Genomic DNA, 18185 nt, shown 5'->3' on the forward strand with positions numbered 1-18185 from the left:
AGATCATGCATACTTACTTCAGTTCATGTTAATGTCCCTGTATTGTGGTTTATTACTGTAATACTGAATCTTTATTCTGTATAGCAGAATGACATTTTTTCTGTCACAAAGGCAACCAAAATAAAACACTAAAATCGAGATTGACCATTTGGGATAGCACTATACACTAGGCAGGAACTTTAAAAGCCTTCCACCGTGTGAGGCTATAACTTGACGCTGTGCATAAGTGCTTTGAAGCCAGCCATAAACAAATACTTCAGAGGTGGCAACATTTGTCGATGTATTTATGCCAGCTTGAACACAACACGAGAATCAACAAATAGAAATATAACTTCTCTGTTAAGGACGTAATGATTCATGAAAGCACTGTATGTGGAATTTTGAACACCCTAATAGACATGTAATTAAGCAAATATTTTATTGTAACATGCCTGGTAGATAGCCCCCTTGCTCTGACTTCTCACATAACCTGTCAAGCGACGACTCGTGGCCGGTTGTGAGTTGCGTGTGGCCCGCTCCCGTCCCGCCACTCCCCTACCGCTCGTGGGTATGTTTAAGTAGCCTACCCTGCGCTGGCTTGGGCGGAATCAGAAGGGTTAAATATAGGGGGAGGGGAGATGACAGCAAACCAACAGAGCGGTATATAAAAACACTTCGGGCGCACTCAAAGCAGGCACTGCGTTTGTGTTGGAGAGCTTGCGTGTGTCCACGCAAAGAGGAGCGTGCGTCGTGAAACGCTCTTGACAGCATGTACCTGAATTTGTGATAAGAAGTTTTTCGCCAAACACAATAGCACCATTGTGTGCCCTGCGCTCAGTCTCCAGGAGGCAGCGAGTTTTTATTTCATTAGAGAGAATGGAATCATAACAACCAAATAACAACGCGCTCTTGATAACAACGCTCGGAACTGTAGGCGCAGGAGAACGGACATGGTTGATAAGCGCAGTATTCAATGCAAAGGGGGTAAATTAAGGACCAAGAGATGAAGGGAGAATTCAATTTGTCAGGGTGAAGTTTCACGAGAAGCTGCAAGGAATGATGCAGAAGTCTTCCATTCCAATCGTTGCCTGGTTGTGAGGCAATTCACCTGAACTCCAGCAAGGAGTGAGAAGAGCAACTTCAGAAGGCTACTTTGGCACCCTGGGCCCTACACACAGGCAACTCAATAACTCATTATTGACGTGTTATTTTTGTGTTATATTGAGATGGGAAATTGTAGAGTTTCTAGAGCTGAGGTCATAGATTAAATCCTACCTGGACACCACCTCAGAACTTTTCATGAATTCGTAGCCTATCTCGGAGCCATTGTCTGACTAATACACTGGTTTAACTTCAAGGAGTACGACCTATCACCTGGGGGACTACTCCCTGCGACTCATCCTTGCATTTAGTTACTTTACTTCCCTTTTCCTCTGAAATTTGATATTTCTGATCCCGAAGTGGCTCCGCAGTGGTGTTGCGGCTCCTCGTCCGCGGCGGATCCGGAGATCGGAGGTTCTGCAGCGGGAGGAGGCGGCGGTGGAACCCCTGCCACACCGCAGGGTCCAAAAACCGGTCGCGTGAAAAGGATGATTCGGTTGGCGGCAGAATTGTTGTTACTGCTGGGACTGTTGCTACTAACTTTACACATCACAGTACTGCGAAGCAGTCCTCTACAACCGGGGAACGCAACGTTAGATCAGGAGCAGCACGCGCTGACAACGCAGGTGAGCTTGGCATCTTTTCACAGTTGAAGTTAAAAACTAACCATTAATGACCTAACATATGATTGCCAGAAAGTCTGGTAATTTAGTTAACTAAAGGAAGATCAGGAAAACCATCCTGAAACTCATGATGACGGGTAGTCTCACATTTGGGTGGTGGACCAGTCACACCTTTCACTTCACATCACCATTGTCATGGATGCATTCGATTGTAATTAGGGATTGTATGAATGAGAATAGTGATTGACGTTCACGTCAATTACTTACATAAAGACAGTGCTTAGCTGACAGTGTCGTGTCCGGCTATAATCCAATCATGACACTCGACATACTGACGGGACTGCAATTATTCCTTTTACTTTCATTTGCATCAAAAAGGCCGTAGCCTAATGTTTGCTAAGAAGTGCACTGAAGCTTGGAGTTCGGATCGGTTAGGCTATTCATTGGCGCAACGCATGTGATAGAAGGGCCACACAGGTCTGTTTGATTTCGCTGTAGGCAATTTCACAATGCATCACACTTTTGCATTCGGTGTTTTATGTTGAGATGCGATTTTGCAGTCAGCTATGATCTTATGATGGTAAAATCAGTTAAGTTTGGCTGTAGAGAGCACTGTCTGAAATAGACAGGCTGAAGTTATGTCCTGGGTTCTCATATACTATAACAATGTATAGGGAAGGTCATCCTTATTTTGTTCTCAAAACTCACCATGTTTGTCCATCAATAAGTAAAACCAACACACACACACACGCACGCACAACCCCACACCCACAGACTCGGCACAGGTTGTGGCCAGGGCTTAAATAAATTAGGCCTACTTCAGGCAGCATGGCAAGCAAGTTCTGTCAGAGCAGTTTGATGAGACAAACTTATAAAAACTGTTACAACAATGGACCTCACTTTATGAGGAGTCATCACTGATAATTCTTCCTTATTTCATGTTAAACTTTACCTCAGTTCATCAGTGAGAATCAAGCATTGTCCGGTTGATCTGGTCTTCTTGACAGACATTTAAGTATGAGGTCAGGAGGGGTCGGAGGTGACTTCCTTAAGGCTTTTAGGTGCTGGCCCCTGGCTATTGGCGTTCATCATTTGGGCATCAGTGATACCTGAGTGTCCTGTTGACATAGTGGGAAGCATGGCTTGTCTCATGACTGTGACTCTCTCTCATCACTGTGACTGTAATATAAATAACTGCGACTCATCCCAAGTAACCTTTCCTTCTACCAAGCTGATACCTCACTGCTCGGGATTTCACATGGAGAAAGACAGCTATGGAAATAGACCAACCCATTATTGGGTCCAGTAAAAGTGAGATGTTTCTCCACTGCCGTCTTCTTCCTTTGAGAGACAGAAGTGTGTCTTTGTGGGATGATACCACAGCCACATGGTGTGAGTATCAGAGGGTCTGAACCTAGGTTATAAGGCCAGAAGATCAACTGGGGGTTTTCAGGGTGGTTAAACACCCGAGGGCTGCTTTTTGATGTATTTTTAGAATGGCACTGAAATGTCCTTGTCAGTGTGACTGCACAATTGTTGTGATTGTTGTTGTGACTGCACAACCCGGTGATGAATGGGCATTTAGCCACACAGCCAGGCATCTCCTGTAAATGGTGAAAATAGGGATATGATGTGCTAAATACCAACATGAAAAGCTCTACATGCATCTGGTTTCATTAGTTATGAGGCCATCCAACACACTGCAAAGGAATGTAATAAACGGACATTCAACAAATGAACATGTCTTAAAAATACAACACTTAAATACTTAAACCCTGTCGACTAATCCCTGAAGCCAGTTTGTCTATCACAGTGATAGATTATAGCATACATACAGTAATTTCCTGTGTATTAGCCTCATTGTGTATAAGCCGCAGAACAGAGTTTTATGCAAGGTAAAAAAAAACATACCATATTAACACCATATTAACTACCCCCGGGTATTAACCTCATAGCTGAAGAAATTTTGCAAAATCAATGTTTAAGCTGCGGCTAATAGTTGGGAAATTACGGTAGTCTGACTAATTTAATTCTACAGAATTGATTCCACAGGGATGTTTCACTGTATTATACAGGGAAAGAATTGAATTGTTGGCTATATTGGTTGGGCGGACTGATAACCTTTTCTTAGTAAGTCTGTGGCTGAGTTTAGGGGCATGTAGGGAAAGATACTCATGCTTGTGTTTTTGCTCTTCCTCCGGCGAGGAGATTGCAAACACGTCCCAAAAATGCTCTGTTTGGTTTTGTCATGGCCATGTTGTTGTTAGGTGATGCAAGGATCGGTCTGGCATCTGCGTTTTTGTTTGTCAACTGGCGCTGCGTTTGTTATTGAGAACTCTGCTTCGGAGCTCTGGAAACATCTGAGGAATCCACTCACAGTGTGTGTGCGTGTGCTTTTCACAGTGAACAAGTCACTTGCAGAGAGAGAGAGAGCCTGAGCAGGAATGCACACGGATGGTCCTCACATGACCCACACCTGCCTAATCACATGACCCACACCTGCTTAGTCATTGTAACCTACTTTGGGGTAGGGTAGGTATTCTGACAGAACTAAAAGAACTAAACACTGCCTAGTCTGACACCACAGCCTGTCACTTCACACCTGTAGATCTCATTGGAAATGACTTCTGACTTCCTCTAGTAAAAAAAAACACCTCCTCAACTCCACTACCCATACCTGGGGGCATCACACTTGTGATGTGTGTGTGTTGTGTGTGTGTGTGTGTGTGTGTGTGTGTGTGTGTGTGTGTGTGTATGCATGTGTGTATGTGTGCGTGAGTCCAGCAATGAGTTAACCAGATATCTGGTCCAGTTGCTTGTTTAAACAGCTTTTCTCTCTGATTAAGAGATCCCCTGCTGATTAAGAGGTGATGTTGGAGAAGTCATATGAGACGCAGTTAGGAAGATTCTGTCATAGAGTCGGCTTTCGAGGTATCTGGCAGAGTAATCAAACTCTCACTGAACCCAAAAGCCATATGCAGGATAAAGAAGGGTTAATGAGAAAGAAATAACAAAAACGACTAGAGGCCTAGGAACAGGGTCACTGGAGAGCAAGAGAGAGAGAGAGAGAGGGGTCTTAAGAAAGAGATCATTTTCTTTTCCACCTTGGTGAGGAATTGAAAAGCATCTGGCACTACGTGCACAGCCTTCATTTCCTGCCCCCCCCAGTGGCTTCCAATTGAAAATGGAGTCATGCTCCTTTAAGCAACCCCTGCCAACTGAATGAAGGGGAGGTAGGGAAGTGGCCGGGGGTGGGGTGGGATGGGGGCATAAGCCAGGGACAGGAACTGGGCGGGGGTCAGCTGGTGTGTGACTTTCATTCATGGTTTTTTTTTTGGAGGGGGGGGGGTACTTCCTGGGAGGCCTTGTATGATTTGAAGAATGGTGTATGACTAGTGATGCTCCAGTCAAAGGCGGCTCTGCTTGCTCTCCCAGGGGCCAGATTGTGAAGGTCTTGGGCTGATTGGGCTCTAATTAGACTTCTGAACTTCCATTCACAGTCACAGAAAACTACAGTAGCCTATTAAGAACCGCCATTCAGCCACAGATAAGTACAGTATTGAAAGAGACAAATATTGAACTAAAACAAAACAAAACAAAAGTTGTAACATGGGAATAAAAACATTGCAGATGTCATATGACTCTGTTCTGTCGATTTTTTTAAACACAATTATTAAAGTGTAAGAACACCATTATGATCGTGCCGTAGCCTTAGCCCACTGGCGGCGACATTCGTGTCTATGGCTTTGATGCTCAAGAGATAGCCTAGAAAACATTTCTAAACTTTGGCGTTGACACGCGTCAGACGCTGCCAGTGAGCGTTGCGCTTTAGCTCCCGGATCCTGTCAACTGTTCATGCCGAGCTTTCTGAACTACTTAAGTGTGTCTTTTGAGGTGGGATAACTCCACAAGGCCTGGTAATCCCAGTGCGGTAAATGACTGTACACTTGTGGTATTGGTTAGCAACACCAACACCACAAGCCCTTGCTTTCTTTGTCTACCATGTCAGGCTCTCGATTGCTCGGCAGTGGTGCTACAAGAGATTCTTCTCACTGCTACAATAACAAATTCAAAACCAATACAGACTCGGGCAACAAACAGACAATTATGCTTTCACAGTGAAGTGTTTCCTTACCCTGTCTGATTTCTGCAGAGCCTGTAAAAATGACGTTTTCTCCCCTTCTCACTGAGCAAGATAAGCTGAAAGACTTGTTGTGAAGAGAGGATTGAATTACCAGTGGTGAAAATAAACCCATGTAATTCTCAATGATGGTTGAGGTGTAACTGTCAAGTAAAGGTCAAAATTCTTAAGTTAAAAGGATCCTGAAAAGGTAGCATGGTGTAATTCCTTTGATGCTTACACATTGTCCGATACTTTGCCTCCTTGAGTTTCTTGTAACTGAGCGCCTGGAGGCTCGATGTAGTAAGCTCTGTAGCTGTACATACTGATGCATTATGCACTTCGTATTGAACTTTTTTAAAATCATTCTGTTTTTCATTATCTTTGATAATGAGCATTTATATGATGATGATGATGATCCTTATCTTTTTTTGTCCAGACGGCAACAAACAGCCAACTTTTGTTGATAAGATTTTGAAAGAAAGTTGTTTTGCTACTCTCTATTATTACAACAGGAGAGCATGTGTAATCCCCTAGAGAGATATAAATAATTTCCCTTACATACTCCTTCAACCAATTTACGTAGTCGCGTGTATGGATACTTTCTGCCGATGGTGGTTTGTTACTTGCACACACACACACACACACACACACACACACACACACACACACACACACACACACACACAAACACAGAGACAGAGACACGAGCAAAGCCACACACACACACACACAGACATGGACAGAGGCACACACAGACATGGACAGAGGCACACACACACACACACACAGACAAAGCCACACACACACACACACACACACAAACACAGAGACAGAGACACGAGCAAAGCCACACACACACACACACACACAGACATGGACAGAGGCACACACACACAGAGACACGGACAGAGCCATACACACACACACACACACACACACACACACACACACACACAGACAGACAGACAGACAGACAGACACACACACACAGCACAAGGGCCTTTTTAGAAAAACAAGAGAAAAACAAGATTGATGGACTCCTTTGATCTTATTGTCTACCCAAAGCAGTATGGATGATTACTGGCTACTTAAAGCTGTCATTCCAACTGGGGAGTAATTGCTCCTTCTGTGTGTATGTGACGGGGAACACATGCCTCTGCAGTCCATAGGGGACACATTTACTGCCCCCCCCCTAACACACACACACACACACACACACACACACACAGTAAGAGAGCAGCCAAGTATTTTTCTGTCAGCTGAGAGAGAGAGAGAGAGAGAGAGACGCCACAATGATTTCGCAACGCTGGCTCGGATGTCTGTTTCTTCTGCGCTGCCATAAAGGAGCAGCGTGGGACTTCAGTGGAACCATCAGTCGTAACACGGCCCAGTGCTCCAGACAGCCACTCAGAGCTTTCTATATTTGTCCATATTTTAGTACTACAATAAGGCACTTTTCCCCCCCTTTTTTTTGCATTTTTATTTTATTTTTGCAAAACCAAACACTAAAGCTTTTATTTTCAAATTCATCTGCACCAGAGTATTTGGCCATAATTAATCCTATAAAGTATTTTATAAATAGTTAAAAACATTGACTATTTTGCCAGGCCAGCTGTTTTGTAGCAGCTGTCGGCTGCGTTTCTCCTCAGACCCGTTCCTCTGAGCCAGGTCCCAGTGAAGGCATAGGGCTACTGCTGCCTTCAGTTTGGCGAGGACACATTTGCTTTTATGTTGTTTTCGATTTCACTCCCTCTTGGCTTCGCTTGGATTCGTTTCTCTCCCTTGTTTCTTTGCAGTAGTATAAAATGTCTTTGCAGAGAATTAGTCAACGGGCGTCTGTGTAAACAAATAGAGGTGCTGAAAAGGGGTTCTGAGAATGCAACTTTATTCGTTCGTGTGTGTGTGACTATGTGTGTGTGAAAGAGAGAGTTAGAAAGAGAGACAGAGAGGGTTAGAAAGAAATACAGAGAGAGAAAGGGTTAGAAATAAATAGAGTGAGGGTTTAAAAGAGAGAGAGAGAGGGTTAGACAGAGAGAGAGGAGGAGGGAAGAAAGAGATCATTTATCTCTTGTGCCACTCTGGAAGCAGGTGGCGGGTCAGATGCTGCTTTGCGGTTTGTGGTTTTGATCAGGCCCCCAGGGGATGCCGGGGCCGAGCTCTGGACGCAGGCTTCAGGCGTCCGGCCTCGGGCCGAGCAGTGGCTGCGGCGGGCCTGGCCTTCTGGCCTGTGGCCTCTGAGGGTTAAGCCACAGCCGGCGCTCACACACCCTCCACTTCTCCTCAACAACCCCCACCCCCCACCCCATCCCGGCTGCGGGTGGATTTATGGAGAGGGTCGTTGCCATTTGAACCACCTGTCATCCTGACTTATTAATCCAGCCTCGCTAAGTGGCTGTCTATGGGAGACATTATCGTGCCTCATCTGCAACAGGCACATGATGGGTGGGTAAGGAGCTCATAGATGGGGCTTGGGCATTCAGGTCTTTTTTTCTCAAATAGTCTTTTGGGTTTAGGGGGGGGGTTTTGGCTAAATTAGAGCTGTGAATCACTCATTCAAGAGAGCGCGGCTGTTGAGTGTGCACTACAGTTCTGTGGAAGAATAATGAGAAGCATATTGGCAGATGAGGAAGTGAATAACTTCTACTTGCTTCGTGACATTATGTTCCCATATAATTTAATTAATGAACTTAACGATGGAACTACATGAGTGAACATCCATAAAGCATCTTGCCACCAACGATCTTGGCAGAGGTGAAAGAAGACGAAAAGACAAATGTCCATTCTGATCAACTCAGATCTCCGCTGTCACCATCTGGCAGCGCTTAAAAAGAAAAGACAAACGACGGCCCCTAAACCGCCATGTCACTTTTAGGCAACACCTGTCAGTCAGGGATCTTACGACAGCTTTCAGCACGTCCATTTAAAGTTAAAGTTAAAGTTGACTGATATTTAGCAGACGCTTTTATGGAAAGCGACACAGACTCGCAAACAGCAGAAATCGAACATGGGTCGATCAATTGCAAATAAATATTTGGGTAACATTTCCTGCTGCTGAGAGGTCATGCAGTAAGGGTCATTTCCTGTTGTGTGAACACATTGTTGGTTCAACGACTTTGCAAAAATGACAAAAAATAGAACAAATCAGTATTTGGTAAACGTTGTTAATGTCTTTGGGTGAAGTGAAGAAAAGGAAATCGCACACAGTGGTTGATGCTGAAGGATTAATGTATAAAAATAAGCCGAAACAGGTATAGAACAAATAGGTGCAAGAGACCTTACATGGACCATCTTCAGCATTCACAGTTTGAAAATGTCTATGGGCTAACAGAGTAATCTAATTAATTGAATCTAATGTGATGTTGATCTCATATAGAATCTAATATGAGTGTCCTCCATTCGTTTTTTGACAGAATGATCTCAATGCTGAGAGCAGCTCTTCGTCGCAGCACGGCCCAGGGGACTGGAGAACGGGCCCAGAGCACAGAGTGGAGCCCCACCGGCCGGCGTCCCAGCCCTGGGTCCAGACCCAGAACCAAAACCAGGGGGCCGGGAGCAGCCTGCAGAGGGACGGGCCGGGGGCCTTCCTGCTGGACCTCCAGCACCTTCCGGACCTCTCCAAGGCGGACATAAACGGACAGAACCCCAACATACAGGTATGGATGGGGCCTAGTACACTGGCTATGAAAGAGAGAGGAAGAGAGAGAGAAAGAGACAGAAAGAGAGCAAGAGGGAAAGAAAACATAAGCACATATGAGACAGAGAGGGGGGGGAGAGAGAGACAGCAAAAGAGAGATAGAACACAAGCACATGTGAGAGAGAGGGAGAGAAAGTGAAAGAGAGTGAAAGAGAGAGAAATAACACAAGCGAGAGGGAGAGAGCAAAAGAGAGCCAGAGGAAGAGAAAAGAGAAGGAGGAGAATATGAGTGTGAGACATGGCTGCCCAAGCACATAGACCAGATGCTTGGCAAACAGGAAGAGGCAGAATGGCCTGTTGCACACCAGCACTCCTTTTCACCAGCAAGCAAGCCTCCAGGAGCCTATGGTAGTCCACACAACGTCTCTCTGTCTCCCTCTTTCTCACCCTCTCTCGCTTTCTCTCTCAATCTCTCTCTCTCTCTCTCCCTGACATTCATACACACATTTCTCTCTAATGTTTGTATATGAGAGCTCTAAGCAAAGCCTATGAGCCTATGATATTCCAAAGCTCTCTGTCCCCCTCTTTCTCACTCTTTCTCTCAATCTCTGACATGCATACATTTATCTCCAGTGTTTGAATATGAGAGCTCTAAGTAAAGCCTATGAGATTCCACAAAAAGTCTCTCTGTCTCTCTTTCTTTCTCCTTCCACCTCTCCCCCTCTCTCTCTCTCTGACACACACTCACACAAACATTTATTTAAAATATTTGAATATGAGAGCTGGAGCAACACTCGAAAGACAATCAGGCCCAGCCAGTAGAGTTGTATTCGCCTGTTGTTTAGTAACCATATCCAGGCTGGAATCACTCATTTTGGTGGACTAATCCGTGGAGGACTGGGCTCCACTTTGCGAAAGGATAAGATGGGGATCTTAACAGTAAAATCCGGGGGAAGGACAAAGTGCATTAGGCTCTCAAGATGTGAGGAGTCTGTAGAAGAGTGAGCGGCTGCGCAGAGAGGGGGACTGGGAGCTTCTTTGATCCCAGGATTCATCTGGCTTTCATGGTCTGGAGGAGGCTGAGGAGCCCTTTGAACTTGGCGTTTAGGTGGAGAGAGGGAGGGTGGGATGAAGAGAGGGAGAGAGAAAAAGAGGAGAGGGGACCAAAGAAGAGTGGTAACCAAGGCAAAGGTGGCCCCCTCATATGGGAGGCATATGTGTGAGGACAAGGGGCTGGGGTGAGGGGTGTGGTGGAGTGTGTGTGTGTGTGTGTGTGTGTGTGTGGAGGGGGGGTGGGAGTGGGGGGCTAGCTGGGGGTCAGTGGAAGCAGGGGTATCACTTGGTAACCGCACCCTCTCAGGGTGACCCATGAAGCATGACAGACCCACGTCTGGAGACAATCACAAAGCTTACAGATTACATAGCCACTCTCACTTCAAAATCTAATTGACAGAAGTATGCGGCTTTCATTCCCCCCACCTCCCTCCTCCTCCTCAAAATAAAAAATCATCTTTCTCTGGCCAAACTACTGCTGTTAATCAAACTATTAAAACCGAAAAACAGGAAACATGTGGTTCTAAATATTTTAAACTACTTGTGGTCACAGGCCACAACTTGCGAAACCATATTTCCTGGAATATTCAGTTCCATTGATGTTCTCAGTTCATCTTGTTGGCCTTCGATGAGATGTGTCCAGGCGTGTTAGATGACCCTTTAATTCGAGAGGGTGTGTGTGGTCTACACCTAACGTACCTTACTCGTTGCTTACGTAGGTGACCATCGAGGTGGTGGACGGACTGGAGGCGGCCGAGCCAGAAAAGGGCCTTCGCAAAGAGAAGAAACCAGGCTGGGCCACACCCAACTGGAGGAACTGGTGGCAGCGTTCGTCTTCCACCTCCTCCTCCTCTTCCTCAATCTCCTCTCCTGTATCCACCTCGACGGTGCAGAGACCAGAGGAGCAGGATTACTCCTATGAGGGCAACACTGACAACAGCAACTTCCTCAAGCCACTGGAAGACTGGGAGCGCAGAGGTGGAGGAGCAAGCAGACCTGAATACGGTAAATGTGTGTGTGTGTCTGTGCGTTTGTGTGTGTGTACGCGCGCACCCGATTTTGAAGCTTCTCTCGTCGCATATGGTCATAGTTTGATCTGGAATCTGTAATTTGCAGATTTGCGCTGTCACCATAATGGGGACAGTCATTGCTGGGTCGGTTCATGGAGCCTGTGATTGCAGGATGTTGGGCTCTTTTACGAGGTGGATTCCCTCATGGTTCTCCACTGTCTACGTGACAGAAAAACACACACACACAAATATGCCTCAGAGACATCAAAGCCTGACAGCAGGAACTGAGGACATCCGCTCCTCCATTTACTCATTCACTCACTCACTTACTTACACGCCCGCTCGCTTACTTGCATAGCACATAGACTACACACACACACACACACACACACACACACCACTTTCAAAGCAGGGGCCAAATGAATAAATATGCGGCCACGTCGAAGAATGCACTTCCTGTCACCCGCATGCTTGCTGTGTCACAACTCGCTCCAAACCCCAATTGCAGAGAGAGAGAGAGAGAGAGGAAGAATTCTATGCATCGAAAGCAGCCGGGATTCCCGAGTTTTTCAGCGTTTTCATATGTGGATCAATATACGCGTTCCGTTCTTTTGCTGTCGGAAACTTGAAGTGACAGCGGAGGCCGTAATGGCGCAGCCAGAACTCGCAGGACAGCAGATGCCTTATCTACCTCCTGATTGGGTGATTAGTCACTCTCAGCGGTGCATGTGGCTGACCGCATGCTTTAGAAATGGTAATGGCCCGGGGACAAGAGGCAGCCGAGCGTGACTGCGAGGCCGGCTGAAAGTGAGCCGGTGAGACTGGCCCCGCTCCTGACGGACTGAGGGGTCTTTGTTTCCATCACCGAACTATGGGGACATAGTTCTGTGATTAGCTGAGTGAGCGCATGTGTGTTTATATATATATATATAAACATATATATAAGTATACACACATATATCTATATATGTGTGTGTGTGTGTGTGTGTATACAGGATGTATGGATGGAGTGGATAGTTAAAGCAGTGATGATAATATGTGTCAGATGCGACAAAGTGAGAGTGAGACTACGCAGAGGCTTCAGACTAGAGGCTGGGTTGCCCCCATGAATTGTCTTCAGCCATGCAGTAAATCGCTCGCAGGACGTCAAAGTGGAGCTAAATGTATTATACAGCCCTGTTTGTAAACGGTTCCATGTTTTCCGATTACATTGATCCCAAGTCTGATCTCTTGTGGTTTTCAACCTCCACTCCACTCTATCCAGCTGACAAAATCCCTTAGCCAGCTACCCAAGGTTTTAAATGTGTGTAAATGCCTAAATTAAAAGATTTTTCTAGCTTAGCTTAGCGTGGTGTGTCAGACCTCCTCTTGGCAAAATGGGGACGTTTGGCAAAGCGCTACCCCTTCAGAAAATATTTCCCGATGTTGCTGCTGCTGCCTGGGCTAGCGCTTCGTTTCCAGCCCTCCCAGTCTCTTGTTGGGGATGGGAGGAGGAGGAGGAGGAGGAGGAGGAGAGCTAAGCCAAGCTGAAGAGGAAGCCCTGCGCTGTCCCAATGAGTCTGGCTGCTTCACAGTAGCGCTGCGGTAGACTGCTCCTCCTCTGAGCCTCATTTGTCTTCCCCACCAGCCCAGCCATCCCCACCCAGTCTAGTCCAGTCCAATCCAGTTCAGTTCACTTCAGTTCGATTCAATTCTCTTCAGTCTAGTTCAATCCAGTTCTGTTCAGTCCAGTTCAGTAACAACGTGAACAGTTAATGGCATATCATCAAATAAACATTAAAAGGGTTCCTCATACCCCTTGTAAGACTAGGCTATCATGCTAGCCAATTAACAATTATTGCAAAGGTGTTAACCACATCCATATCCGCGATATTTGCAAACATGAACTTCCACGTTCAACTGTATAAGTGAGGTCCAGTCCACAGTTCTGACTGGGATAAGGTTCGCCTGAAGTTCTTATTTATGTGGTCCCAACTTTTGGGATTGGGACTGGCAGTGTTCTTTACACTCGATTAGCAGAGAATGCTGGTGGTGCTTTGAGTGTTAACATTCATGAATTATGCTAGCACAGCACAGTGCATCCTGATTTATGAAGGAAGCGGTGTCTCAGGCTGGAAAAAGAACTCAAAATAGTAGTAAAAAGTAGGAGTGAAACAGCAACAGGATACCATCTTCAGTGTGGGTCCATCTGAGGAGTGTTTTATGTTTAGGTTGGAGGAGAGTGGAGGAGGGGGCGGCCATGTTTGGTCCAGGCCCATGTGTTGCCCCGTACAATTACACTGGCATGCTAATGAGTGTGGCTGGCGGACGAGCTAGTGCCTCAGGTGCTGCTAACATACGGTCCGAATCAGCTCTGCAGCAGGCAACCACAGACTCAGCACCCAGTGCATGGGTGTAGTCTTTAACTTCCATTCAGTGCAGTTTGGTTTGCCTTTAGCTAACAGCTAACTTAGTAAACTGTTAAATTAACTCTGTGTGCTTTGCGTTTCAAAGGTTAGCTGTAAAACGCAAAGCACACAGAGCTAGCACACAGAGCTAACAGCTAACGCTTCTCTCCCCTCTTGCGTCAAACAGACTACATGGATGGAGAAGGCGATTGGAGCAACTGGTCGTCATGCAGCGTCACCTGCGGCAATGGTAACCAGAAGCGCACCAGATCCTGTGGTTACGCCTGTACGGCCACCGAGTCTCGCACCTGTGACATGCCCAGCTGCCCAGGTGAGTAAGCTCTGCCAGTCCAGAGAATAAAAATATAATGTTATAAATAAAATATAGCGTTTAGATTATAAATATAGTGTTTTATCTAGAAACCAAAAGCGCTTTACAATGAAGGGAGAACCTTACTTCAGTCACTACCAAAGTGTAGCACCCATCTAGCAGCCCCAGATAATACAGAATGGCTAGACAAGAGCTTCAGCAGTTCTCTTGAGTTCTCTTGATTCTCTCGTTTCTGTGTGTTCTGTGTGGTTGCTCTGCCCTCTGATGGTTTTGTTTAAAACCCAGCTGACTGTTTTTGTACTTGCAGGGATTGAAGATGCCTTTAAGACAGCAGCCACTGAGGTCAGCCTGCTCGCTGGGACCGACGAGTTCAATGCCACAGAGCTCTTTGGTGTTGGTAAGAAACTCTGTCTGTCTCTCTGTCTCTTTTTTCCTCCGCTCCTTTCTTCGTTACTTTCTTTCGTTTTTTTTTTTTTTTTTTAACTCACTCAAAGCAGACTGTTCATGAAGTCCATCTGTCAGCTCCGCGGTTGATCCGCACTTTGCCAAACTAACCAGATACATCAGGCATTAGCATCCACCCAAAACAACAACCGTCCCTTTTCCACTGCCCACTTAACATTCCTGGGCCCTTCAGTCTGCCGCATTCCTGCAGCGGGATGAAAGCCGGCAGGAAGACAGGAGCGCAGCGGGTCGCTCCGGCTCCGCCAGTCTGGTCCCAATAAAAGTGCCCTGGCTCTCCATACACATAGAGCCGTCTTGGCCCACACTAGCCTTCCAGGAGCCTTGCCAAATTAACATCAACAACAGCAAAAAAGCACAATACACCAAGTTGGTTTTATTCAGAAATTAGACCCATATCCTAAACATTCTGTTAAACATGCAGACTTATTATGTGTTAATAAATAAGACATATAACGAAAATCTGTGAGACATTATGGAAATTAAGGACTAAAGTCACTAGGTTACAACAGGGACAGCAGGTCTCCTGTGTACATTTGTATTGCGCTTGCACTTGGGCTTTGTACTGTAAGTGCATTGACTCTAATGTGTTTTTGTTTGTGCCCTTGGGGTGCCTGTTCAGTGAACAGTCAGCTCGTGTTCATCTTACTGTAACATCCAAAAAGAGCTTAATTTCATTTGCTGATACAGAATACTACTTCACTCAGACAAGTCAGATGGTTTAGTGGGCGACTCGCAGAACACATCCTCTCATCACAGGAAACTGATCCATCGCAGACAAACAGCGGTGCAATTATTTCAGTGTGTGGGAGCGAGTGAGCGCTCAGGGAAAGGTCAGAAATGAAAACCTGCCCTGGGAAAATGGGTTCCTGGCTTAGGAGGGGAAGAGAAGAGAAACCCCATCTTAGGGTGGAGTTAGAATCTCCAGAGGAGCTGATTCAGGTGGATAGAATCGAAGACTGAAAAGCAGCAACAAAAGTATTTTTATGAAAGTGGCAGGCATAGACTGGCTTTCTAATTCAAACTAGATTCCTGGATGGATCTTGGAATAATCTCAAGCAAAGACAGGATAAATGGGTATTCTATATGTAGCAGTGCCTTTCCTAGTGTACATTTCTTTATGTGTTCTTTCTTTTCCATTGCCGACCCTCTGACTGTAAAAGTTTATGTATTCTTTCTAAAATAGACCAATGTATATACTGGCATTAAATACAGTAGATGCTAACTGCTCTGCCTTTCACAGACACGGACAGCTGCGAGCGCTGGATGAACTGCAAGAGCGAGTTCCTAAAGAAGTACATGACCAAGGTGGCCAACGACCTGCCCAGCTGCCCGTGTGCCTACCCGACGGAGGTGGCCTACAGCACGGCGGACGTGCACGACCCGGGGCGGCGTCGGGACTTCCGCTGGAAGGACGCCAGTGGCCCCAAGGAGAAGCTGGAGATCTACAAGCCCACGGCACGCTACTGCATCCGCTCCATGCTCACGCTGGAGTCCACCACGCTCGCCGCGCAGCACTGTTGCTACGACGACGCCATGAAGCTCATCACGCGCGGCAAGGGCGCCGGCACGCCCAACCTCATCAGCACCGAGTTCTCCGCCGACCTGCACTACAAGGTGGACGTGCTGCCGTGGATCATCTGCAAGGGCGACTGGAGCCGCTACAACAATGCCCGGCCGCCCAACAACGGCCAGAGGTGCGCGGAGAACCCGCAGGATGAGGACTACTACAAACAGTTTGAAGAGGCCAGGGAGTTCTGAGCTTGGCACAGAAACAAAAAGAGGAGAGAGGAGAGAAGAGAAGAGAACTGATGTGTTTATTTGGGTTAGCGTACACACACACACACACACAGGGGTGGAACCACTTTCTTTTCTCTCGTATGATGGGGAGTCGTGGAGGAGCGTGTGGAGGGACGTCCCTGTAGCTGCAACACGAGCAGTGCAGCTGTTTGTCCAGGACAGTCTTTTATTAGCCAAACAGGCGTGCAGTGGAAGCATCAGCGCTTCTCTCGCGTTCCACCTTCCAGCAAAGCCAAGCGAAGCAGAGCAGAGCAAAGCAGGGCTCCTTCAGCCAACTGAGTGCTTATTCAGTGTATCAGCAGCCGGTGGTGGACAAGATGAAATGTCATCTTATACGTTGGTCTTATAACACTGCTACATTGTGTTTCTTCTAGTCATAAAGACTGTACATTGCAATTTCATAGTTTTATCTGACCATGTTAGATGCAAGACAAAAGGGAAAGAGCTGTTGATTTTTTATGTTAAAAAAGGGAAAAAGATTTCTCATGAATTTTTGAAAAAGAATCCATACCTTTTGCCCTGTTTACATGGCAGAAAATGGAGGCAACCAATGAGCTTCAACCGTAAGTTGCAAAAATGGCAGGTGTATCTAGCGGCGTTGGAGCTGCTAGGTCCTGCCTCTGGTACATGTGTAAATGTTCAGACTCATATGCAACTTTAGCATGACACACAGGAGGCAACTCCTCTGCTCACTACAAAGGTGCCGGTTGTCACATCTTAAAGGACCCCATGAAAGTTGGTACATTTGTGTAGTGAGCATGTACTACATTTTGCCAATAATCCACAGTCATATTGTCCTCTCTCCCCCTTATATTTGTATTTGGTTTAAAAAAAAGCATTACTCTTGATGTAAAAAAGTGTTATTTTTGTAAAGTATTTATTAAGTTGTAGCTTTGTGCCATTGTTGGATGTTCATGATATGTGGAACATATGGGATGTGTGCGTAATGGTTGTATGGCCAGATATTGAGAAGAATGTTGAAATAAAAGGTGATGTCACCTAAAATCTCACAGAAATATGGTTTATTTTGAGAGTTTTGCAAGCAATCCTCACAAGAGCGGCTACATTTACAGCTACATATATGGTTTATTTTGAGAGTTTTGCAAGCAATCCTCACAAGAGCGGCTACATTTACAGCTGGACTAATCTGCCTGCAGCAGCACAACAGCTCTAATACTCATGCATTGAATTCCTCCAAGACTCTAAGCCATTGCACAAGACTCCTCTTAGTATCATCCTGAAAAAGGACAGACGTGCTTTTGATGGGATTGCGAAACGATCCTCCGGCCGTCCCTTAAAAACAGATGAAATGCTCAGAATTTGGCACGTGTGCAAGTTCTCAGACTCAATGCATGCGATCACATGGAGAGTAGAGTGCATTCTTTTTGGCTGTGCCAGAGCAGGAACTCCTGGCTCCTGTCCCCTGTGAGATGCTTTGGTGTCTGTTTCACTACTGTCTGAAGTGAGTCCAATAGCTATGTGTAAGAGTGATAAAATCCAGATGTATTTTTTCTCCCCCATTGACATGACAGTTTGAAGCTAACAAGCCAACTTCTGCTGCTGAACAGGTTAACACTTAATTAACATTGAACATTTTTCATTCACTGTGTAAGTCACAGAGCTGGTTACCTGAAGAGTTACTGTATGTTTATAAAAATGACATCTGATGACCTCTACACAAA

The 18185-nt window shown here is 45.9% G+C and overlaps 1 protein-coding gene across 1 annotated transcript; it reads left to right on the forward strand.

Moving 5' to 3' along the window:
* Positions 1-306: 306 nt before the first annotated feature.
* ism1 (isthmin 1) lies at positions 307-17513 on the forward strand. Its single transcript, XM_048268903.1, has 6 exons — positions 307-1706; positions 9237-9479; positions 11233-11518; positions 14098-14241; positions 14549-14638; positions 15947-17513. Exons 1-6 carry the CDS (start codon positions 1569-1571, stop codon positions 16462-16464), a joined length of 1419 nt encoding a protein of 472 aa, XP_048124860.1. The 5' UTR covers positions 307-1568; the 3' UTR covers positions 16465-17513.
* The last annotated feature ends 672 nt before the right edge of the window (positions 17514-18185 follow it).

The sequence above is a fragment of the Alosa alosa genome, chromosome 18 (assembly GCF_017589495.1).
Source record: "Alosa alosa isolate M-15738 ecotype Scorff River chromosome 18, AALO_Geno_1.1, whole genome shotgun sequence".
Classification (NCBI taxonomy): domain Eukaryota; kingdom Metazoa; phylum Chordata; class Actinopteri; order Clupeiformes; family Clupeidae; genus Alosa; species Alosa alosa.